General features: G+C 44.2%; 1 protein-coding gene across 11 annotated transcripts in view; it reads right to left on the bottom strand.

The window, feature by feature from the left end:
• TRIM67 (tripartite motif containing 67) overlaps positions 1-23358 on the bottom strand; it is a 34553-nt gene extending 11195 nt beyond the window's left edge. For 2 of the 11 annotated variants that reach the window (XM_063151676.1, XM_063151680.1), the window contains exons 1-7: positions 23176-23358; positions 22377-23055; positions 17060-17155; positions 13191-13313; positions 11854-11964; positions 9535-9688; positions 1947-2104 (exon numbers count right to left, since the gene is read on the bottom strand). In XM_063151676.1, the coding sequence (XP_063007746.1) occupies positions 1947-2104; positions 9535-9688; positions 11854-11964; positions 13191-13313; positions 17060-17155; positions 22377-23055; positions 23176-23303 (1449 nt within the window). In that variant the 5' untranslated portion in view covers positions 23304-23358. Of the gene's footprint in view, positions 1-1946; positions 2105-9528; positions 9689-11853; positions 11965-13190; positions 13314-17059; positions 17156-22376 lie in introns of all 11 variants that reach the window. The other 9 variants (XM_063151683.1, XM_063151684.1, XM_063151677.1 and 6 more) reach the window with 8 other exon arrangements.
• Positions 23359-25608: the final 2250 nt, after the last annotated feature.

The raw sequence follows: 25608 nt of genomic DNA, 5'->3' as shown, positions 1-25608 counted from the left end.
ATAAACCCAAAAGGATGTGATGAGTAAGAAAGGACATGTGTTTGTCCTCTTTGCTACTATGCTGGGTGCTACAAACAACAAAATCTCTTGGGTCCTGAGTTAGCTGGTGATCAGTCATGGAGACAAAGAAGAGTTTTAATAGAATAACTTAATTTACCTCCATGTCACAGGAGATGATGACTGTGAAAAAATTTTCTATTTGTTGAACAGCTCTCATACTTTCTAACCCACTCCATGTTTACCACTGTTCAGTACTTCAGTTTATGCAGGTTAATGCTCTCTGCTTCTACAAAAATGTTCTTTAAATCCACCCATCAAATATTGATAAATTGCAGTCAACATCTTTGCTGTCAGATATAGAATTCTCCATTTAAAAGGTCAGCAAACCCTTATTGAGATGGCATTGCTGAGAAGCCTCCCATTATATTTTAACAGGTAAAAACCAAGGATGCTTTTACCACAGCAAGCAGACCATTCACCTTAGAAGTTGTCACCTTACATTTTTAAGGATTGAGATAGTTTTGTATCTTTTTCAATCCAAAACCTTAACATGGCACTGCTGGCAGTCCTAAAACCTTTGGCAGTACCAAAACTCACCCACACAAATGAGCTTGGATACGCATCAGCCTGAAATCTTGTAATTCACAAGACATGAATACCACTTTAAAAAGTTTATCCTGGATAAACTGGATAAAAGATACTGGAATTCTAATAACTTACTCTAACTCTTCATTCATCACACACTGATAACCCTCTTACCTACTAACATTGACCAAATTGGCAGCTCTCAGCAGCCATTCACAAAAATACCTTTTCACACTTTCAGTGTGAAAGCTCTTCAAATCCCTGTGAAATGTTACTTGGACAAAGGAACTGAGGAGACCTTCCGAAAACCACAATGCCCTCTTCAAAGCCTCTTCTAATGAGGAGTGTCCAAATGAGGCACCTTTGCTGGCTATGGGTGTAGTGGTTTGGCAGTTCCTTCGGTGGATCCATGCCAGGACATTTTCAGCTTGAGAAATCTTTAGGTTTCCTGGGAGAAGCCAGTTTGCAGCTCCCGAAGAAATGCCATCACAAGTTTTTGGCAAAATTCCCTGTTTGTGAAGAGAGCAGCTGTGCTCCACAACGATGTCCAGATGCTTTGGAGGCACCAGCCCCTAGGGAAGCACTGGGCCAGCCTGGACCTGAGCAACAGGAGCCTGAAGCCTGCCTGAGGTGGAAGGGCCACAGCTTCTAGGAGGACATGGCTGGAAGAAAGCTGATTGAATTGCTTCTCCAGTTTGTTCATCAGGATGTGTTGAAAAAGTATGGGAGCCCATAAGCACTCTGCACCTGCAACCAGGAGCATCACGTTGTGGCATCAACCAGAGGATCTGGAAGGCAGCACTTGAGAAACCTTTCCATATTTATCAATTCCATCACAGCATGACAGTGGAAAAAGTTTCCACCAGCCTGGTCCCATCCATTCCCAAGGGAAAGATTTAGAAACCCTGTATTTTTATGCAGGATCATATTTTTACTCAGAAAATCAGGAGAGACGGAGTTGCATTTCTGGACCAAGAATGTCAGCTGTTGAAACAGGGTGCAATGGACAGATGAGAGTAGGGGCTTCAAAGAAATTTCTGGTTTGTGCGATGAAACACTTCCAGCTTCTCATACTCAGCAAGCTCATATGGGATTTTCTACTCCGGAATGCACTGGGCCTATCTCAAGGCCCTCTTTCCAAGAGCCCTGAGAATAACCTCAAACAGACTTCCTACCTGGGCCAGTGGTCCTTCTATTAAGCAGCATCTGCACTGCTTTCTCCACCAGCACAATGGAATTAGGGATGTTTTGACAACCCAATCTTCCCTACCCCTCTCCCCACCCTCAGACAGAAACAAATCCGTATCTGGAGGAAACTCACATACAAAGAAACACAAATAAATGCTGAATGAAATTCTCACTCGGAATTGGCCACCATCTCCATCATCAAGTTCCAAGATATAGCCCTCCACTGGGTTGTGGCTCAAAGGTGGCATCCTCCAGGCCAATGTCACACTGTTGTTCCTGGTGCAGCACTTCTCCAGCTGCAGCAATGGGACGGGTGGCACTGAAACAGGAACTGGGTACAGGTTAGTGTAACTCTGCCCTACCTCTTTAGTCTGTGCTGTGAGCACTATGGCTACTGCTCACCTCCTTCCCCTTGCAGGGGAGCCAGTTTTTGTTAGGAAGAGAGTCCATTCTCTTTCTTGAAACAAAAGGCAGTAAAATTACATAACAAAATGTTGTTGCCCAGTTAGACAAATAATTTCACTGAAATATGTAGACAGAAACATATCTGGACTTGATTGTCGTGTCTCATAAGAACTAGAGTCTAGGGAATCCATGTGTGGCTTCCTTCCCAGGAGTCGCTGTCTGGAAGAATTCTTTTTCACACCAGAGCACCCACTGTCCCCAAAAGGAGGGGCAGGGGTGTCTCAGGCCATAGAGTGGCATGGCACAGGCAATGCTGCCAGGGAACCCAGTGCTTTAACAAAGAATTGGGTTGTCAGCAAGCAGAGCAGCCACTCCTCCCAGCACAGCTGAGAGACAGCCTGAACTCCATCAACAGCAGGAAAACAATTCTTCACTACAGTTGGGGAGGTTTAAAAATCTTATTTACCACCCCTTCCTCTCCCCCTAGTTTTTCATCAAAAACACCTTGGATGTGTTATCTTTATGGCAACCATACTTAAAATAAACTGTTGAAGCAAATTGTTCTGTTTGCAAGCTTTATCTAAATCCTATGGTTCAGGTAGCAAAAGGAACTTCTGCATCACAGGAGACTCCTCATGGAAATTACAAATGCAAATTTTTCTACCAATATGCCTTTTCAGTGACTTGCTCAGAAGAAACACCAAGAGACTGTTTGCCAGACCAGCATCTTAAAAATAAAAAGAAACAGAGTAAAATATTCAGCCGTGTCTCTGTGGGAAAGAGACCTCTATCCAACCTCTCCTAAACAAAACTAAACTCTCACTGCTCCCTCTTTGCTGGCAATTCTAAAGTGAAAATTTAGTCTTCTGGACAGAGCTGGCATGCATCTTACGCACTGTTGCAAATATACAGGTTAAGTTAGGATGCAAGTGATGCACAAAGCCTGACTGGTCTTCTGCCCAAGGCTAAATTTTACCATTCAATATCTCAGTATCATTTCTGCTGAGCTCAATCATGTCTTAGAAGAAACTGAGTGCTCTGAGAATTCATTGCCTTAATAATATTGGCTTGCTCTTCTTTTATCTACTCCGCTTTGACCCTCTAGTTTATTTTCCTCCTTCTGTCTGCGTGAGAGCTAAGCCCTTGAGCTGTTCCTTTCGTCCTATTTTATGTTTCTGGATAAAAGAGGACTGTTCATGTTCTGTGTACCAAGCAGACTGTGGGAAAATGGATGCTACTGTGTGACAGGGCTGAGGCTTCACCCCCACTTTGGAAGTGACTCGAAAGTCAACATCACACTTGTGATAAACAGCACAGAAGCTAGCCCGGCTTTCCGCTGGCATTATCCATCACCACAGTGAACGCAGATGGTTGGTAGCCCAGAAGAATGAAACAAAAGACCTTTATAAATTAGCTCTTGAAGGTTTTTCTGTGAAAAGGAAGCCTTGTTCCTATTCCTTGATATTTAAGGATGATTCAGAGGGTGTCATAAATAAAAACCTGCTTGTTTTCTCACATGGAAAGTTCAGAGTTTCCTCTAGGAGACACTGTGTCTGGAGAAGTCACAGAAATGTGACAAGAGTCAAAAACCTGAAAATGAGGAATTCAGAGGTAATGGGATTTCTTAGGTGAACCATTTTAAGTTTATAGTTTTGTCTGTGTTTGTTAACCTGTGTATTCCTGGTGACTGATGAGCCTCAGAGGAGATAGGGCTCTATCAACCATCCACACTCCTGCCACTTTTGCTAGCTGGTCAGCCCTCTCAGGAGGCATTTGTCTGGTCCTCCCCATTTCTGAGACTCCTTCTGGCAAGACTGGATGAAAACCTAATTCCTGAACTTTCTAAGATGCAAAACAGACAATGCCCCTTCACCTCTGAATAAACCACTAACCTTTTCAACCTCTGAAAAAAACCTCATTACTCCTAGGAACACCGATAGGAGGCTTTCAGGAACTGCTCATGTAATGCACAATGCTGAAAAAAAGAGCAGAATTTTTGGAGGAGGGTATGTGTTTGCCAATTCCCATTTAACTATGTAAACAGGAATGCTGTCTAGGAATAAAATTTGTTTTCATCCAGTAGAGTGCTGTTGCTCTTCTTCCCAGGGGAAGGGTGAATTTTGGCCCAATGTGTGAGAGTCTCACATATTATGGGGAAGTGCCTTGGCTTCTTTAATGTGTTGCTGGATATTCAAGGCTTTGTGGGCAATCCATATCAGCCTCCTGCTCTTTCTGATCCAGCCTGAACTGCATAACTCTCCTGAAGGAGAGGCAAGAAGCTCCTGCCAAGCAGTTGTGCAGCTTTGCTGCATGGTGCTCTCTGTGCCTGACCTCCTGCTTCCTCCACTGCATGTGGATGGGCAGAGATTTGCCTTGATCTCAAATTCCCTGTAGGAGGAGAAAAGATGAACGCTTGTAAAAATCATAGGAAAGTGCAGAGTTGAATAATCAGGATACTGGTGTATATGTCACAGCAACAAGCAATGGAATAGGACTAAGGAAAGAAAAAATATAGGCTAAGTGCCAGAAAAAAAAAAAAGACTCAAATGTTAAATTGCAGTTCTGTCCCACTTCTTGACCAATTTAAAGTTCTCAAGAGATTTTTTGGAAGGAAAATATTAAAAATATAAAGGGAGAAATTATACTGCATTGGCACAGAGGGACTTATTAATGAGTCTGAATGATGTCCTGCTATTTTAAAAGTGCTTCATGCAGGTCACTCTTTGATAAGAAAGGTGACACTGACTCATGTCTCTTGTCAACAGAGCAGTTCTTAAAACACACTGCTCAATGCATCTCATGGCTGATCAGGGTAGTCCCCTCACAGGGTACAGCAGGGCTGCTCTTACATGTTGTCTTTTGTCCTCTTGACATGCAACTATGTCATCCACCTTCCCAGACTAGTTTTTAAAGAACTAAATGCACTGAAAGAATGGGACCCCCCGAAACAGGAAAACTTTGACTTCTTCCAAAACTGCAGTACAGCTCTGGAACAGCTTGAGTCACTGCTGTAGCAAGTGCCTTACAAACAGTGTTAGGAGAGCTGAGTCCATGACACAGAGCAGAAAGAACCAGAGGTAAAGCTTAAGATGAAACAGCTGTCCTTTAATTATCTGGGCAGTACAGTTCACACCTGCAGAAGCAGAGAAGATTTGTGGCAGACATGTCTGGGGAATCTTCATGGTTTGTAGAAGAGGGAAGGAGTCAGGATAAGGAGACAGGGTATATGAATGAATGTTCAGAGGTGGTACGGAAAAGTAGAGTAGCTACATGTTTTCCTATTTTGTATCTAGTCCTGTTTTTCAACCAATGAAGACTGCATGCCAGTTACAGCTGTGTGAACAAAGCAGACCCAGAAAGTGCATTTGCCTGTGCCAATAGCTCTAACTGAGTATATGTGAACTACACATTAAGCCAGGCATTAGAGGACAGGAATTTTGTGACATGGCATTCTGTAAAAGCCTCAGAGAGAAGAAGACATGGACAGAGACAATTGTCTGGGAAAGCTCAAAATGCCAGCAACCAGTAGAGCTGTGTGGGTGTCTCTGAGGTCAGCTGGCCCAGGGAGTGTGGGACTCAGTGAGACCCTTTGATCAACAGGACTGCCTAAGCATTACTTCTCCACCTATCACATCTCTGCACAATTAATTTGTTCTCAGATTGCTTCTTCTTTCTGCAAAAAAGAAAAAGAACCCTATGATCTCTATTTTTTAGATGAGCTTTAGATCTGTGCCTATAGAGAATGCATCTGTAATGTAAATGAACTTGTCATCAAAGCAAATGCAATGTGATTTGTTCTCATTTTCATTCTTTGTCTACCACAGTGAATCAATGTTTACTTTCAAACATGCTTTCACTCTAAATGACCCATGCAGGCTCAATGAGGTTGAATGAGGCCAGAGTTTGAAAAAAAAATAGAAATTCAGTCATGTACTAAGCATTGATAACAATAATACAGATATTACATTGCAAAGTTTTCGGAAAAAAAACAACTTACAGTTGGAAAAGCCCTGTTCTCCTAGATCTCCCCAAAACTTCCTTTACAGATCATTGACATCTTTAAAGCATCTGCTCTTGTCAGATCAACCAGTAAAATGGCTTAATAATTCTCACCTCAGCACCAACATTTGGCAAAGACGGATGAGTTGGTGTGCTGGTGTAGGCAGGATTGAAGAAAGAGAGCAGATGAAAGAGGAGGACATTTTTTCTTTGTGAAAGTGGATGCTCAGAAATATGGAAGTCACAAAATCACAGAACAGGTCAGCTTGGAAGCGACCACAGGGGCTCATCTGGTCCAACCTCCTTGCTCAAGCAGGGACATCCTAGAGCACACGGCACAGGACTGTGTCCCTACAGTTGTTGAATATCTCCAGTGAGGGAGATGCCACAACCTCTCTGGGCAATCTGTCCCAGTGCTCATGGTGATAAATAGCAAAACATCACCATGCAACTGCAGCTTCTCCTTACAGCCAGCAAAGGGATGTTCCCAATCAGTTTGTGTGCTTCCTCCTGAAATGCTGAGTTGATTACTCTAGGATACCTGTATTTCTAGATGCAAGACCATTCTGCATGAGAAAATGCAAATAGTGCATCTGAAGAAGACCAAATCATGCCTAGAAAATTTAGTGGCCTTCTATGACAGAATAACAGCAGTGGCAGATGAGGGAAGATGATCCTGTGTCACCTACCTGGACTTGTGCAAAGCATTTGACACTGTCCCATATAACATCCCTGTCTCAAAGATGGAGAGACAAGAATTTTAATGGATGGATCTCACAGCTGATAAGGAATTGGCTGGATGGCTGCACTGAAAGAGTCATGGTCAATGGCTCCATGTGCTGTGTCCATCTCCAGGGCCCCCAACACAGGAAGGACATGGAACTGTTGGAGTAGGTCTGGAAGGCGATCAGAGGGCCGGAGCACAACTCCAATGAAGACAGGCTGAGAGAGCTGGGGCTGCTCAGCCTGAAGAAGACTCCAGGGAGACCATATTGTGGCCTTCCTGTAGCTAAAGGGGGCTTACTAGAGAGCTGGAGAGGGAGTTTTTACAAGGGCATGTAGCAATGGGACAAGGGAGGATGGCTTCAAACTGGAAGAGAGAGGGTTAGATTAGATATTAGGAGGAAAGTCTTTGCTGTGGGGGTTGTGAGGCACTGGAAGAGGGTGCTCAGGGAAGCCATGGATGCCCCTTTCCTGGAAGTGTTCAAGGCCAGGCAGGATGGGTCTTTGAGAAACCTGATCTAGTGAAAAGTGACCCTTCTCATGACAGGGGGTTGAGACTAGATGATCCTTAAGGTTCCCTTCCAATCCAGATAATTTTATTATTCTAAAATGATGCAGAGTTGGTTGAGGTCATAGAAGTAAAATTTCAGAAAAAAAAAGGGCCAAAGTGTCAGACTGAGAAGTTCAAATGGAAATAGACTTGCTGTCATAAATGAAGAAAAATACACATCTACATACTAAACAATCTCCAATATCTACGAATGCTAGCTTGGAACTGGTCAGAGGCTTGTTCTGCTTGGGCACACAGAGGTGTGAAGGTGAGTAACACATCCCTTATGCACCTTAAGGAATGCTGACCAGGTTAAAATCTTTCCATTATTCTTTGAGTGCTGTGTGCATGGTCACACTGGGTGTGCTGACCACCCTGATGGGACATGCAATAGATAATCCCTGGTCAGGACCAAGACAGCTCAAGCAAAAGCCCTTCCTGAGGGCTAACCCTGCCTCTGGGGAGCAAAGCCCAAGGGGGTTTGGAAGCTCTGCACAGGTTTGGGCTGCAGAAGTCTCTGCCCCTCAGGTTGTGTCTAACTCAGTACCAGAGCTTCCCTGCCATCTTATGATAAATGAGAGCATAGCAGAAAACACTTTAACTCAAAAAGCTCAAGTGAATCTGGCTCAATTAAAGTTTTGTAAGTCTTCAAGCTTAAAGCCAGGTGAATGTCCACAAGCCAAATACCAAAGCTGCTCTCACCTCAGGTAACCTGTGGTTAATTAGCAATCTAGGTGACTAGTTTAACTAAATCCTTCCTGTGTTTGTAAAGCAGAGTGGTGGGAGATTAGTATTAAATGTATTTCACAATAAATATGGCTAGCAATAAATATAAACTGATTTTAAAAAGACAAGGGCAGACAGCATTCAGAGGAGTTTCATCAGTGATATTCCTGCTCTCTTGACTCCACTTGCCTGTCTGACAACATTTCAAAGGAGCAGTTCACAGATGTTTATTGAATAACTTTAACACAGCCTGTTTATGCCAAGATGCAAAGCATTCTTGATGAGCAGACTCTGGCCTTTAACTGTTTGTACATTGTTTCTCCACATATCTGCCAAATTATCCACCCTAATTACTTCATCTCGGGTGTCTTAGGTGCAGAATTAGGCCCAGAGAGAACACATAAGCGGAACAAAGTTCTTTATGCTTGCTCAAAACAAAAAAAAAGCACATCTGACATCACTACCTGATATCCTTAACTCATTCACTGACTTCTGGCAGCCTCTATCCTGTCACCCACATGTATAATTAAGGCTTGAATCACCACTGAGAGAAGCTAATGACATCATTCCCAGGGACCACAATGGCTTTCAAGCCCAACTGTTCTATGGATCTGTCTAATTCTGATGCAGTTCTCAGCTTGATTCATATAAACTAACCCCATTAAAAGCTCATTATGTTAATTTTCTCTTTTTTTTTAATGTCAGTGACATGTCCTGTTCATCAGCTTCTTCTTTTAGATATATTTTTTAGCCTCAGTTCTCTCTAATTCTGTTCATCAGATTTATCCAGATACCTGGAACCATAGAGCCAGCCAAAGAGCTACTTTCCCCTTGTGTGGTACAGCCATGGAGCTGCTTTCCCCTTGCGAATCTCTTCTCATGATTTTTTTTATTAAGATGGGCAATTTTTGGAGCACAGTACAGATATCAGTCAAACAGGCAATATTTATTTTCTACTTCAGCTGTTTCTGACAAGATAGGGGTAACTGGTATCTTGAATTAACCATGTCAAACTTAGGAATGCTACAAAATGGCATGAAGTCTCATGCAGTTCATGTCTTATAAATCTTCAAAGCCCTACTCTAAAGAAGTTATCTTTCCAATCTTTAAGTGCATCTGGTATTTCTACCTGAGCTTGTTCAGCTCAGATAGAAATACCAGATGCATTTAAAGATTATACGTGTGAGGGGAGCACACCTTTCCAAGAAACACACGGTAACCTGAATTTGCCTGAACACCTTTTAAAACTATCCAGCAAATTCAAGTCATTCCTCCTTTGGTGTCCTCACACCTCCCAGCACTGTTCCAACACATGCATGAAAAACAGGAAAAGGAAAATCATAAGAGCTCACCCCTACATTTCATCTGAATAAAATCCAGCTGGTGAATTGACTGCAGTAAAGGTTCACTGTCCAGAGTCAAGTCAAACTCAGCAGACACTTTTGGCTCCAAGGCTCCTTTCACCCACTGTTCCTGAGATACCTGAACACGCTTGATTAAAGCATCTGAAATCTGAAAGAGAGTATCAGGTTTATAATGAAATGGCAGATGCACACTTTAAAAATGACAGAATACCTGTCAGATACAGCACAAAGGAAACAGGATTAAGGCACCAAAACAGATGAGATGGGATCTGGTCATTTTGGGGTGAGGTCCATTTATGTTGCATCCTTTCATCTTGTCTTTTCAAAATAAAGCTCATATTAGGCTAGGAAAGTAAAAACTGCATTTATAAAGCCTGTTAAGATTATGTTGTGTGTCATGCCTTTGAATGCCACATATAATTCTGTACTCTGTTCTCTGATCTGCATGGTCTACTTTTGCTCTCCTGTTTAAAAAGAAGTTGCACAAAGAGAGGCTTAAATGTCTGAGTCTCTCCACTCAGCAGAGATGATTCAGTGGATGAAAGCTAAAGGATTAAAAAATCAAATGGTAAGGAAGGTGTATATTACTCACAGTGAGGGTGATAAATTGTCAGATAGATTTTCACATATATGATGGATTTTCTTCCATTACATCAAAACTGAACTTAATTTTTAAAGCTTTGCTCTTGCTCAGCCCACAGAAAATCAAACCAAAAGTTAAACTGAAATGATCACAACAGACACTTTAGGAAGTTAAATCTTGGCTCTGTGGAAATCAATGAGCTCAGCTGTCCTTGAGTTCAGTGAAGCTGTCATTTGGGTATCAGGAGCCCCTGACAGTGAACTTCCTGTAAGTCACAGAGAGTAGAATTTTTTTCTGGGCATTACAGAGAAAGTTTTCCTTTGTTGCAGAAATTTGGATACTTTTCCTCAGTACTTTTACTGAGGACACTCCTGTCTGAGCCCTTGAACCCACAGCTCCTTATCAGTCGGTGCAGTAGGTGGAGGAGCATCCCACAGCCTCCTGCAGCCTCGGAGCCACTTACTGGGATGCTGGATCCCTTGCCTATGTCTCAGTATCCTGGCTGCAGGAGTAGTTGCTCAAAGTAATGCAGTGCCTGAGTGTCTTGAAAGCATCATTATATAAACCAGGAAAAAGTAAAAACAAAAATGGTTTTTTGTTTTTTGATTTTTTATAAAGGGGGCTGCAAAAACTGAAGCCCCAGAGGTTACAGGGAAAGTAAGCTGAAAAGAAAGTAAAGCATATATCTAGATAGCATGCAGCATGTATCCCCAAAGATTTTGTTTGTCCTGCAGAGTCCAGCCAACAGCCTGTTAAAATCTGTGTAACCTTGAGATTAATCCACACCACACATTCCCCTCACTTGCTTGAGACCAGACATGACAGTAACAGTCTGGAGCGTTAATAGGTTTAGGCTGGCTAATTCTCATCCTGTTTTTTAGGGATGCTCTGACAAACCCCTGACACTTGTGCATTCATGTGTGCAGGTCATTTTGTTTGATGTACCTTTCTTTTTAGGCAATAAATAGAAACCACTAGAGCAAAATAAAGTTATTAATAAACATATAAGAATAAACAAAGCAAAATAATTTATGGAGAAAAAAAACACTGGTATGTTTTGTCTCATCAATAGACATTTTCACTGTTTGCACCTAAGAAGCAATATCCTGCAAATTAAGGCAATTATTGGCTAGGCCATATTTTTCAAAGAAAAGGTACCTGGAGCTGCCACAGCTGCAACAATCTCAGCAAAGCAAAGCTACATGCAGCCCCTTCAGAGCCCCTTCAGACTAGATTTCCTTACAGGGGAGGTGCTGAAAGGACTCTTTTACACAGGAAAGCAAAGGGGAGAAGCACAAGGGGGAGAAGTACTACTCTGTTGAGTCACTGACCTCTCCAAATTAATCAGAGAGCTCTGTGAGGCCCTGTGTTGGGTTTGTCAAATGAGAATAAAATACTCTGCAAAGAGCTATCATTAACTGCATAGCATATTTTTCTTAGCCCAGAAGGAAGGGCTGGCAAGAGGAAAGACATCAGGAGTGAGGGCAGTGGTGTGACCACTAACTCCCCACCTCAGTCAGGGTGCAGATGTTAAAGCCATCTCTTTGCTGGGACATTCATGCAGTCACCAGGCTCTCTGTGTTTCTAGTCAGTACCTACAGGAGTTAAGGTGATCCTGCCTTGGAGATGGAAGGGGCTAATTAACAAAGCCACACATGTGTAGACTTATTTTTAATTTATTTTCTTTTTTTTTTTTTTTTTTTTTCCCAAAACATTAGGAAGAAAAATACCTGTAAAAACCCCGAGGGATCATTTTCTTTGATAACTTCTAGGCAGTATTCCATGAGCCCTGTTGACTGGCGTAGCTTCAGTGTACAGTGATTTATCTGGTCCCAAACAACCTGGAAAACAAACATCAGTACAGTTCTATGACTGCCTCAGCTTGCAGTGAATTTTATAAAATTATTCCAGAAGAAACAAGGAATGGGAGAGTGTGTTAAATCTATGCTTAATTTAGCTGCCATATGGCCACTGCTGTATCTCCATCAGCTTCACTCACTTGCTCTGTATTGTAAATAGCGATAATTAGCTTGGCAAAATGTTGTGCACAGGGAATCTCAATTTTCAGAGCAGATTAATCTCTCAAAGATTAGGCTTGCTTGGGGCAGAGAGGGCACAGAACATGTCTCTGCATTTGCAGTGTTCACATTTCCAGTCACACTTTCACTAACATCTGAGCTTTTTAAAAGTCCTTCACTGTAGAGGCAAACTGCTGGAGTGGTTTCTCACAGATCATACCCTAAATATTCTCTTCACAATTTATTATTGAACCTGCTCTGCTTAAGAACACATTGCTGGAATAAAGAAATAAAATAGCTGCATTCCATTTTTCCAGATTTTGGCCTTGATTCTGCTGCCACATGGCTGTGGACTAGGTCTAGTAGCACTGTGTTCTGTAGGACAACTTGTGACAGCAATAAACTGCAGGGTTTGCTGTGCTGCCAGCAGAATGTCCTAAGTGCTGGTTCTTGTTAAGCAAGCTGAATGCTGATCTCAGGTGGATTTTGTTAACTGATATGTTAGATAATCCATTTCACTTTTTCCTTCTGTCTTAGATACTTTTAATGTGAATGGCACCATAGTACCTCAAAATCACATTAAGATCACCATTTTAAGAAATGTGTCTATTTAAATATTTCTTATCTGCCACTTCATACAACCATTTTAGATTTCTTCTTGCCATCTCCTTTTACTGTGTTTCTTTGATATGTTTTGATTAGCTCATGTATTTCTGGAGGTGGCTTACCTGAATTTAAAGATTCAAGGAGATATCAAAATCACAACTGTTTACTTGGGCAGAAGGTGCCAAAATCCAAACCACACACAGGTTTCACTGATAAGTACCCCTAAAAGATAGCCCCAAACCATAAGATAAATATTCAACAAACTGCTGAAGTATATCCATCATTTAACGTGTGTAGGCACAGTTCCATTAAACTGCTGAACTGGACCAGCTAAAGGAACTTTAGAATTTGGTCACTAGGAGAATTCATTGTCAAGGGGAACCTGACAAACCCCAGCAGGTATCTCTCAGCAGCTGTGCTGGGCTGATGAGAGGAGTGCTCACCTTCAGCTTGTGCTCACGCTCCTTGGTGACCTTTGTGAGCAGTTTTGCCTTCTGCCGCGTTAACGCGTCGACCAAGGCATCGCACTGAGCCACGAGACAGGCCTCGTAGTCCAGCCCGTTCTCCTGCAACCAGGACAGAGTCACACACATCAGAGACAGCACAGTTTGCACCTTCAGCTATTGCTCATACCTGCTTTCCTGCTCAGAAAAGATTTCCTTTCAAGACCCTCAGCATTTTTGTTGCCCTTCTGATTTCATTACAACTGTACCAGTAATAGCTGCATGCTGTAAAACAAAACAATAACATGCCATGCCACAAATGGTCTTATTCAAAACCATGATTTACTGGCACTTTCCTGATGACAGATGTAGTACAACATGATGTAAATGCTAAATGTAACATACACAGTGCATATATACATAAGAGGATTCTGCTCCAATCTGTTTTAATTATCCCACTGTAGCAACTTTGAAATCACTGGCTCTGTACCACAGCAATTAGAACAGAATTATGGACCAGAATCTGGTCTACTGGCTTATTACAAGGAAATTAATGAGGTACAAAGCCCTAAGGTTTGTGTATTGCTTCGAGTTCTTTTTATAAAATAGCTAGCACTTAGCAGTGGAGCTATGTACTTTTTAAAAAAGAGGCAACTTTCTATTCACATTATGGTAAAATTCTTTGCTAGGCAGAAACCAGCATGAGGTATACAACACTGAGCCTTTAGTAGGCTCTGGGAACAATTTAGCATTACATAAATTCTTGGAACTGCTTCTCTAGTACCCATTCAAAGGAAGACTCTCCCTCACCTCCTCCTGAGACTAGAAGGAGAAAACTTTCAAGCTGCTCTTCTAAGGAGATGTTTAGGTGTGCTATCAGCTTTCCTCCCAAATACCCCAATTAAAAAAGGAAAAAGCATAATTAAATGTGAGAAGATTTTAAGCATGTACTGAAGGAGAAGCGCCTCTTTGCTAAGACATTGTACTCCCCTAATTCATTATTATCTCTTAGCTCTTTATCTTTTCTCTTATTTTCTACTCATTTGCTTTGCCTTCTTTATTTTGAGTTCAGAATAAACTCAAAATAAAGAAACATCCCACTCTCCAGCCGACGGACGCAGGGTCAGTGTTCTCTGGGGAGCCCCAGTGCAGCCCTGAACCTGCCGGCCAGATGTGGGCGGGGGTTTATCCAAGGCTGAGGAGACACCAGACAGCCCAGCTCCTGCTCACAGGTTTGTCTTAGATTCTTCCTGTCTGCATCTCCCCCTCCTTGGCTGGTGTCACTCCCAGCTCCCCCTTAAGCCCATTTCCATCCCGTCACCCCTGAAGTGCTGCTTTGTGCACAGAGCCTCAATCAGTCGGTGGCTGCTGCAGTGCATCGTTTCTTTCTCTCCTCATTTTCTGCTCTCACACCAAACAGGGCGTTTGGCTATATGCCTCCTTCAAGTGAGAAAGTATGAAATTGTTACAGCAGATGGGAAAATGGGAAAATCAGATCATGACAGCAACAAGGAGAGAAGCAAGGAAGCAACAGGAGCAATGAGGAACAGGCAGTATCTGAAAAGAAAACACCAAGAGATATAAAAGTGATCTCAGAGAAGAGAAAGGCATGAAAAAAGAGGGAGAACAACAGATCTGCAAAGCAGGGAAAAGAAAAATAGATTATGAATTTGCAAACTACCCCAGGTAAGATGAAAGCAAGATTCCTGGTAGCTCTGGCAAACTCAGAGAGGAGATAAAGAATGTGGGTGGCTGCCTGGTCTGCAGTGCATTGAGACAGGATAATAAAATACATATTGCTTGCTCCTTTGTGGGAAAGTATTGCTAAAATACATTTTTGCTGAGGGGAAAATGTCCCTATGTGAGTGTGGCAGCAGTCATAAGATCCCTACTGTAAATAACCTGCTCTGAGATATGTGTCTGGCTACAAACCTATGCACAAAGGCTGCATCTGTTCCCCCACAAAGTAACAGTACAAGAACAGGTTTTTGTCCAAATGTCAAAAGGCACAGACTGGCTCATGATACATCTAAACCCCTTCCCCCGAAGAGTGTGGCTGTACCAAACCTGACTACCAGGAGCACTCCATGGTATGTGCTATCATCAAAGGTGGCTCGAACACTGCATCAGAGGAGTGCAATTTGTCACAGGAGAAAACCATTCCAGGGAGCTCCTTAAGGGTTAAAGTGTGTGAGTGATCATCTTGGAGCCATGCCCCAGTCTTATTTTACTTAGGAATACAATATGCAGCTGATTAGTCCTGCTGTTTTGGTTGCTGAAATTTGATGTTTCACTCAGACTCAGGATGAAGATTGCCTCAACATGTGAGGGTCGGATTCACATTTGTGACCAGATTTGGCTCAATGTTAGAGGGTACTGCTGGATAAAATTTCCTCTTCTGAGCTCTCCTCTAGCATTTTAAGCAATAAGCAGCATCAAATAAATGGCTTGGTCTTTTGATCCAGCTGTAGCAGCTCCCTTATGCAGAGCAATTTGGCGGTGATTTTATTGAAACACATTAAAGGATTTTACAGCATAGTCATAAATAGTCATAATAGGCCACTTCTAGGTTTCAGGAGGGAAAAATACATTTGTAATGGAGCTAGATGACTCAAGAAAGATTGGTGGTAGACTACTGTTTTGGATGGGTTATCCCATCCTAAAATAGCTGTTCATACCTACAGGAAGAAATGCTCTCTAGAGATGCCTGTCTTTTCTCCTTGGACAGTGAAAGAAATTAAATGAGCAGACTACATAACCATGTGAGCTACATAACTGTTAAATGGGTAAGTCAGCTGAAAGAAACCTCACCCTAAAGCCAAAATACAGCACATTACAAGTCCCAGTCATTGGCTTTGCACGGGTTTCTTTCAGCTAAATGTCCTTTAATTTTTCGAGTCCCTCATTTTGGTGTGCTCCCTTCCCCACGTGGCTGTGGCAGACTGTGACGGTGCCTTGCTAGGCTGCCCTGAGGGAACCCAAGAGCTTGGGCACCTCTTGTGGTACAAATTCATCCTCTGAGGTTTTAGGTGGAGTACGTTAATGAATAAATAATAAACTTTTTTAATTTCTGCTTGGTTTTCCCTTACTAACAAGCACAGGACACAAGTGTCCCCTCCTGGACACTGCAGCCCAGACTGGAGAGGCACATTTCCAGGTACACTCCGCAGGGCCAGAAGGACCTTGAGGATCGTCTGACCTCCAGCACTGATGAGTCTAAATTTGATTGAAATCAAGGCTTGTTTCATTTTGGGTTTGTGCCCTCAATTACTGCACTCACTATGAGCTCTTTTTCTGACTATTAAATCTGGACAATTACAGGCATGAAAATAACTTACGCTCCAATAAACGACACATTGATTTAGCAGCAGTTCCTTTTTTTTTTTTTTTAGGGGAATATTCCTGTATTTTTGAGTGTGTGTAGGACATCCTTACAAGTACTCTAATAGGCAGGCTCACTGGATTTTTGGCAGAAATTATTGCATTTTTAGGAAATGTTAGATGAAAAGCTAGCAGCACATTTTGAATCTGTTAAAATGAGGATTTTTCCTAAATGCGGAATTCAAGCACATGCAGTCAGGGAAGAGCCTAGAAGCATGACTAATGGATTCAATCAAACACTAATCAACACAGCTCAGACGTCCAGAATTGAGTATCAGCTTTTTGCAACAAACAGCAAATAATCTAGAAGCTAAGAGGGGCTTGCAGGCATTATTTGATGAACAATTTTACCTAGCAAATCCATTCAAGAAAGGTCAGATGATTCCAGGAAAGATGAGAATAGCATAGGAAACAAAGTCATCAAATCAATTATTCACTCAGTTCTATTGATTACTGTATTATCAAAACAGATTATATTTTACAGTTACCTGGATCTGCTGCAATAAATTTTTCAGCTGAACCAAAAATTCTTTAGCTTCCTTTGCTTTATCTGATACACCATTTAAAGCCTGAGACAGCTGTGCCTGCAAGGGAGAAAAAAGGAGGAGAAAAAAGAAAAAGTTAGTGATAAAATGCAAATGTTTTTCTTAGTAATCCTTGGATTTGATTATTAATAATGTGCAAAAAGGCTTACATGTATTCCTAATTCCACAAAGTGTTTCTGCTAGAAAAGAACAGTTAAGATTTTTACTGTAGTCAGATTTAATGAGGGTGAAATATGCATGTGGGGGCAGTAAAGTATTGTGTCTGCACGTTCCACTTTATTGCAGCAACTTGGTAAGTCAAACACCTTTTTATAAAACAGCTACCCACGTTTATAAGGAGGTAGTAGTAGTCTTACACTTACACAGTAGCATCTGTCATGCTGAAAAATCCCCAAGTGCTTTCCAAAATGACACTTCTTTTTCATCCAAGTCTGAAATCTTTATAAATGTGGTAGATCCTACCAAACCTGAGATACACTAGGACTTTAAAGACAAATCTGCCTTCTCAGACTTCATAGTAATGTCCCTTGGGGCTCCAGTTTCCCATGTTCCAACTCAACAAATGGGTGAATGTTTACGCAAAAGTTGGAAGAACCCCTTCCTCTAACTTTTGACTGGTAAGGCACATAGAATATGCCTTTTTAAAGCCCACACTCTAGGCCTGACCTTCCCTTTCCTCAGCCACCACCTGAGATCTCTAAGCTGAACCAGAGGCTTGTCGATGAACTTTGAGGACAGGAAGGAAAGAGTGGTTTTGCCCCTGGCAGACCCAGTGATGCATTTTGGGGTCCCAGTGTCCTGAGCTGGAGGATGACTGTCACAGTCATTAACTCCCAGTCAACCCCAAATTTGTGCAGGATTTTCTGCTCCAGATGGATCCCTGAAAGTCCAGGAGTCCCAAGAGGATTCACTAAGTGTACTCAAAGAACTAGCTGGTGCCATTGCATGGTTCTGCACCTGGGATGGAGCAACTCTGGATGTATGTAAGACAGGGGAACAAGAGGCTGGAAAGTGGCCCCTTGAAAGCACATTAGTGCTAAAATCTAAATGTGAATATGCTTTACAGAATTCATTCCTTACAAATGTAAAGGGAAGACACATTACTGTGCCTATTTCTCAATATTTGAATCTCTGCTATTTTCTTAGACAAACCCTTTTAAATGCACAAAAAACTGAAATGATGATGTTTGATATTAACACTATGGGAGGCCACAGAAGCAAATCCCAGGTTCATGAAAAAAATCTCTGTTTTCTGCGAGACCAGACAATCTTGAGGTCAGCCCTGCACAGGCTGATCACGTTTGCCAAAGTTTGAAGTTTTTGATCACACTTTCTGTTCCATTCACAGGGCACATCTGAGCCTTTGATTTGTCAAGATGACACAGAACAAGGTTAAAGCAGCACTTGACAAAGCAGCTGGAGCCCAAGCAAGAAAGAATAGGTGGCAGAAGCATTATATTCTCAGTCACTGACTGTCCTGACCAAATTGTCCCAGGGAGAAAAGGGTTCCTTTCTTTCAAATCAAAACCAATGGTTGGTCCCAACAAAAGTAAAACTTCCACTTTCCCAGCATCTGCCCCAGCTCTCAAATTATCTCAAAGTTCATTTCTCCACATCAGAAGAGACAAAGGCAGCATGTGGGCATCACAGCAGCTGTGGAAAACCACCACAGATGAACTGTAAGCAGCATATATACCAATGGCAATCAGCACAGTCACTCCTGGCACACTCCCATCACTGAGAGCTGCAACAGAAACTCAGCCATGTCACTGTCTAAAGGGCTCATAAGCAAATTGATCTGCTCATTAAAACCTGTGGTTGCATTAACTTGACTGCAGCATGAGGCCCAGTAGAAGGCCAGATTTCCATTTGTGAAACCCACTTAGAGATAATAGCCTTGTTTTTCCAAGCATTTGTAAAAGATACCTTGCAAATCAGAGGAACTTAGTCATGCACTTCTCATTAAAATCAAGTGGAGCTACATGACTAAGCCCCCAGTAAGCCAACCAAGCCATAAAAAATGCCCTGTACGCCCAGAGCAATCTTTCATACCGCAGAAATATTTATTGTAAACCAGACTGAGATGTAACAAGCTCCATTGACTGGGACAATTAATACTCCTGACAAATGGTATTCCACCTGGTGTTATCCTCACTTTCATACCTGCTCTTGCAACCCATAATGTGAGGGCTGGAGATGGAGACCAAGTTTCTATTTCCACCAATTACAGGAACACAGAGATCACAAGGGTAAGTAATTGAACCCAGATGGGCAGGGAAGACCTCTCATTTCAGAAAATGAACCAGATAATGGCCATGTCCTTTTTCAACCAAACAGTTCATGCTCATTTAGCTTGCCTTCCCTCCATCTCTCTTCAGCAGCAGATTGACTATTGATTAGATAAGCTTGTCCTGGTGTTGAATTCTCATAGAACCCACATGTTTTTGGGAACACAAGGCTTTAGGTCAGGAAATAAAAGCAGGCATGAGGATTCCCACACTTGCCTGCCTGCCTGCCCTTCACAGACAGATCCAGCTGTGGATGTTTTCAGCATTTTTGTACATATGTATAGTTAACCCTTTAGAATGGGCAGAGCTGAAATGTGTCCCACATCATTCCTCATATTCACAAGTCTGAATTCCTACCTAAATGTGATTACACTACCACTGTACTTGCTAAGAAAACATGAAAGAATTAAACTTCAACAGAAGACTAAGGGTTTTTCTTAATAACCTTGAACTGCTGGTCCAGATGCACTTTTTAGGTAAGTAAATATAATCAAATCCAGCTAAACCAGGGGATTTTCATAGATTTGTGCCACTGAAGTCGTGTTGTCATTTTACACCAATTTTACTTTGTCTGTAGGAGAAGTTACACACAGCAGTGCAATGGGGACCCTGCACCACTAACAGGGGCCAACCAGTCCAGTCCAGCTTTGGTATCAGCAGTACGGCTGAGAGTGAGGGCACATTTCCCTGCATGGCCTGCAGCACTGCCTGGACAAGCTTTTACACTCTGCAATTTGCCACTAGGTCACTGTAATAAGGCCCAGACAAAGGAGGAGCCAAACAAAGGGCTAACACAAGGAAGGCTCCTTGGGCTAAGAACAAACCTTTCAGCTGCCTCTACCAGCCATGCCCGGAGCATCTGCAGAGAACACATAAGCCTTAAATTACCTTTGGCATGCCAGTCAATGTAAGTAATTTATGGTTTGGACAAAGTAACTGCAGGTAATAAACTTGTAGAAATTGCTGTATCAGAAAACTATTTCTAAGCAGAAGTATCTAATTCCAAAACAATTTATCTGAATGAATGTGAGATGATGATTTAGGCTGCCTGGCTACACAGTTCCATTATATTTATTTTGTGACAAGCACATTTTTCTGGGAAATATAATATTCACAAGAGCATAATTTCAGAGCCCCCAAATTACTTAATTTTGAGGGTATCTTTTCACTAGAGTTTTGACATTGATTGAATATGCAAATCAAGAGAAAAATAATGTTCTGTGATACCTCAGTCACAGAAAAAAATGCAGTAAAAATACCAGCCAAAAGAGTTTTTACAATATTTGACAGTAGGAAAGAGACAAAATTATTGATTCTGAACTTTGATCAGACTGGACTTCACGTTCCAAAAGGCATCAAACAGTTTTAACTCAAGATAGACCACAGTACATCACAAGCTGGTCTGTCATGCCCTCCAAAACATCAGCCACCTTTGAACTGTGAACTCAGACCCTGCTCATCAAAACAACTCTGCTCAGAAGTGGATTCTGACACTGGGGTATGAACAGCAGCTGCAAACAGTTTACTGTGCAAGAGAACTGCTCTGCACAAGCACTCATCATGTTAGGGAGGAATGATGGCTGAGCTGCTGGCAGAACATTCAAACTGAAACACCTCCAGAAGAAGTTTGTCTTTCTTCTTGGATGGATCAACAAAGCAGATCACCCCAAGGGGCATCTTGTTTGGATCTTACAATAGAGAGTAGTTTTTTTGTCTTGCCAAATACATCAGCCTATCTTGTGCTGAGCCATTCCATGGCTGAGGGGTGATGACACCAGTCTTGATTTTGACCTTTCCTGCAGTGTCTGAAAGGATCTCTGTGCTTTCTTCATGGCTAACTGCAAGCAGAGAGTAAAAAGAAGGGAATCCTGCAGCCAGCAGAGCTGGTCAAGTGCTCTTTGCACAGCTGTGGGAGAAGTCCTTTAACCCCAATACAGCAGGAAGCTCCAAAGGATTGTCCTCAGCTCTCAGGTATTGAAGTCTCCTCTCTAAGTTCATATATATGAGCTAATCATTTCTCCAGGGTCCATCACTCTCAGCAAGACAGAACTAACTTCATACATTTTTTCAACTTCTAAGGGCACATCTTGCTCTTTATTCACATTGTTGCAAAGCCTTATTTTTAGCAAGGAAAGCACGTTTAAGAGACCCACCAGCTCTCCCAGACCTCACTAAACCCCTGTGTAGCCAAGCAAATGGCTCTGACCCCTCCACAAAGGAATCCAGGGAGGGGTAGGGAGCATCACTTGCAGGGAAGCAAGAATCAGACAGTGACAATATATGACTCAGAAAAATCTTTACTTGTCCCTAGTCCCCATCTACAATTCCTCAGTTATCTTTATATCATGAAAATCCCTCCAGCCATTACTCCTGGCTTCTTTGGGAACCGAGTGGGAGGAGATCTCTCTAAGGCTCAGGAGAACACCCAGTGTCAATGATCATCTCTACCATGCTTTCTTGTCTACAACATTTGGGTGGCTGTGGGCCACTCTCCCTCGTTGACATACAGTTTTGGCAGCTTGCACAGAGTCTTGGATGAAAGGGAGGTGATGAAAGGAAGGAACAACCACCCTGCTCCTCACAGGTAGCTGCTGCCACTGAGAGCATGGGAAGGCTGAGGACAGGATGCCCAAGGATGCTGTGGAAGGCAAACAAGTTGGTGAGATGGACTTGCTAATTCCAGCTATCTGCCTGAGACCTGGTGGAACCTCAGTGGTCAAGGTGAGGCCAACAAGAGAGGGACTCTGGGTTTTCCAACCCTGAGCAGAGACTGCGGGGTCAGCGGGAAGTCAGCAAGGGCCAAAAACCTAAGAGCACCATTCCAAAGGGAGAAAAGTCTGAGAGAATGATGGGCATGAAGGACCTCATGTCTCACAAACTGCAACCCGTTTTTGGGGCATTGAGATGAGCATACCGCAGCGCTGAGCATCACCCCAGCTCTGGGCATCACCCGGCTGGCTGCCAGGACTCACCTTGTGCTGCTTCCACATGGCTCCCAGGGCCTTCACGTCGTGCTTGTTGTGCTTGCCCTCCTCCAAGCACTGGTAGCAGACGGGGCTGCGGCAGCTCACGCAGTACATGCTGTAGTTCTCCAGGTCGTGCTCGGCGCACGTCGGCAGCTTGCGGCCGCCGCCCGCCCCCTTCCCTCCGCCGCCGTCCCCGCCGCCGCCGGGGGCGCCCGGGTGTGCGGGCGGCGGGGCCAGGCGGTGCTTGGCGAAGGGCCCGCGGGCCGGGTGGCAGCGGAGCTGGCATGCGGCGCAGTAGAGCACCTCGCACTGCTCGCACAGCACGGCGGCCGGCTCGGGCGGGCTGCGGTCGCACAGCTGGCACTTGGCGGCGGCGGCGGCGGCGGCGCGGCCCTGCTGGTAGCGCTGCACGATGGCCTCCAGCAGCCGGTTCCGCTGGAAGCCGCGCAGCCCGCGCTGGTCCAGGGACGCGCTCCGGTGGCACTGCGGGCAGGTGAGGGAGGAGCTGGCGGGGCCGGCGCCCCGCGGAGCCGCCGCCGCCCCCGGGGGCGCGGGCACCAGCGGCAGCACCCGCACGCCGTTCGGGGACTTCAGGCTGGGCGTGTAGGAGCCGTAGCCGCTGTCGGTCTCGCTGTGCAGGCTCAGCTTGTCCGCGTGGTCCCCGCCGCCGCCGCCGCCCGCCGCGCTCTCCGAGTCCAGGCAGGCGGCGGAGCCCGCGGCCGCTCCCGGCCCCGCTCCCGGCCCCGCTCCCGGCGCGGCGGCGGGCGGCGCGGGGCCCCGAGAGTGGAGCAGGGGCGGCAGGTGCTGCTCGCTCTCCGGGGTCTGCACGGCGATGGTGCGGGCGCAGGGCAGGCAGACATTGTGCGAGCAGGGCAGGATGATGGGCTCCCGGAACAGCGAGCCGCACACCGGGCACTTGAGCTCCTCTTCCATGGCCGCGGCGCGGCTTTGTGCGCGGCTCCTCAGGCGGGCGGCGCGGGGTGGCCGCCGGCTGCCCCCATCCCCCGCGGCGCCCCCTCGGCCGCCTCCCTCCGCTCCGGGCGCCGCGGCGAGGCCGGCCGGGCTCCGGGCGCCGCCGCCGCCCCGCGCCGTTCAGCACCCGCCGAGCGCAGACAGCTCCGCACGGCCCGGCCCGAGCCCGGGAGCCGCCCCGCGGCCGCGGTGCGCCCGGGGCACGGACACGCTGCCCGCCGGCCGCGGCGCGGGCACGGAGCGCCGTGGGACTGTTTCAGCGGTGGTGGCATAGAGTAATAATATATGGGGAAGGGAGGCGGGGGGCGGAGGCAGGGCAGGAGTGGGAAGGGGCGGGAAGAGCCCTTTCCAGCAAATAAAGTGGTCGCTCTCTCTACGGCTGGGAAAGGCTAAAACATTTTTTAAAGGATCTCCAGGCAGCGATGTCTTCATATGTTTAAATAAAGCCATTGTTTGGGTAGGAGATTGAACGCAGTCGGGGTTTCGTTATCTCTAGTAGCCCTCTCTCCCGTCCCCGAAATAGAGGAGGATGCTCACCAACAAACTATGCTCAAACCTCTCCTTCGCACGGCTCTCACCATGCCGGAGCACAACCACGATGCACAAAATGTCAGGCGCTGACAGAGGGAGGGATGAGAAAGGGGTTAAAAGGGAAGCACGAAGCCCAGCTACGAACACTGTGGCTGGCAGGGGACGTGCCACATCGCCCCAGCTCCCAGCCCTGTGACCCCAACAGGAATCTGCCGCGAAGATAAATCAGGAATGACAGCTGAGAGTTTATGAACTGAAAATAACCACCCTTAGGAGAAAGAAACCAGCAGCGGGAAATCCCCCATCTGTTTTGTTTACATTTGCTTAGCGTGGATGTAGCAGTGGTTTGTTTCACAGTGAAGAGATTACATGTAAGAGTCATTTCACTGATTTTTATTTTTGTTTTTCGTCAGTCTTGTTTAACAGCCACTACCATACCAAGCTCAATTCTATAAGCATATCCTAATTTTTTGTTTGTTTTAAAATGCAAACTGGTCTTTTCAGAACAGCTATTTAAAAAATGAAGAACTGAGTGGTATTGAATGAAAATAACTAAAAAAAAAAAAAAAAAAAAAAAAAAGAAAAGAGAAGAAGAGATAAGGTATTAAAACATCATAACGTTTCTCAGTAAATTACAAGGGTTTTTGTGACACTGGTTAGGAAAGGGTTTTCTAGTTTCAGGGTTTGCTTTTGCCAGATTGTTAAAATGGTTGATGCATAGAAAAGGAGGAATGGGGTCAGAGAGTAGGAATATATTAAAGCTTCAAATTTTTTTGTCTTTCCTCTCTGGAATTCCTTTTTGTATCTTGCCCAGCCACTCTCCTGACAAGCTGAGGGGGAAAAATCCCCAAGGGGTTTAAAGCTTTCTAGGTCCCCATTTCAGGGTGAAAAGCAGCAAGTTTGGCCTCTGGCACAGAGCAGAAACACCCGTGACCCACATAAACCTGCCTGTCATCTGGCTACGTGTCTTCTTCTTTTATATGACCTCTGTGCTGAGACTGAGAGTTTCTAGACTGGGTGTGTGTTTGGGCTACCTGCAGCCAGAAACCTCAGTACTGCAAGAAGTGTTCTGAAACACCACTGATTTCACAGCTACCTTATGCTACTGCATAGTAAGAAAAACCCGTGGGTGAAATACTGTTATCTTCATCGTGGCTGTTCTCTGCTCCACCATCTGTCAGCAGAAGGAGTGGATGTACTCTAAAGATTTCTTCCAGACCTATAGGGGAATCCAAGTCACATACTTCAAGTCTATGTTCAAGCCATAATCCTAAAGGTAATTATGAAGGCATGGTAGCTTTTTCATGGACTTTTGCCTTCTTTCTTTACCTGTCCTGTGTGGAAAGTGACAATGATCATAACATGCATAATAGTAGCATCAGGTCTGAGACATCAGAGCAAAAATGAACAGACAGGTAAATGGTGGAAATGTGAAGGTATGAACATCAGACCTGACCAACTGCCTTTATAGCTGCTTTTTAGCTGGGCTTGCAATTTCCAGAGTTCTAATACACTGAATTTTACATATCCATTTCCAATCCTACTCTAGAGTTTATGTAAAATCCTAGAATCACTGGCACTTGACATGGGAAATGGCAAGAAATAAACCGTCTCAGACGGTTTTATTATTATTCCCTTTCAAACACAACTTTTCTTCTCTCCTCAAACCTGACTTCACCTGAGAGCATATCCCTATAGTACGTGACATTTGAAATGGAGCTTAAAAAGGTGATCT

This window comes from Melospiza melodia, chromosome 3 (genome assembly GCF_035770615.1).
Source record: "Melospiza melodia melodia isolate bMelMel2 chromosome 3, bMelMel2.pri, whole genome shotgun sequence".
Lineage (NCBI taxonomy): Eukaryota > Metazoa > Chordata > Aves > Passeriformes > Passerellidae > Melospiza > Melospiza melodia.
The sequence above is the reverse complement of the archived record's forward strand: the minus strand, read 5'-3'. Positions and strand labels throughout refer to the sequence as shown.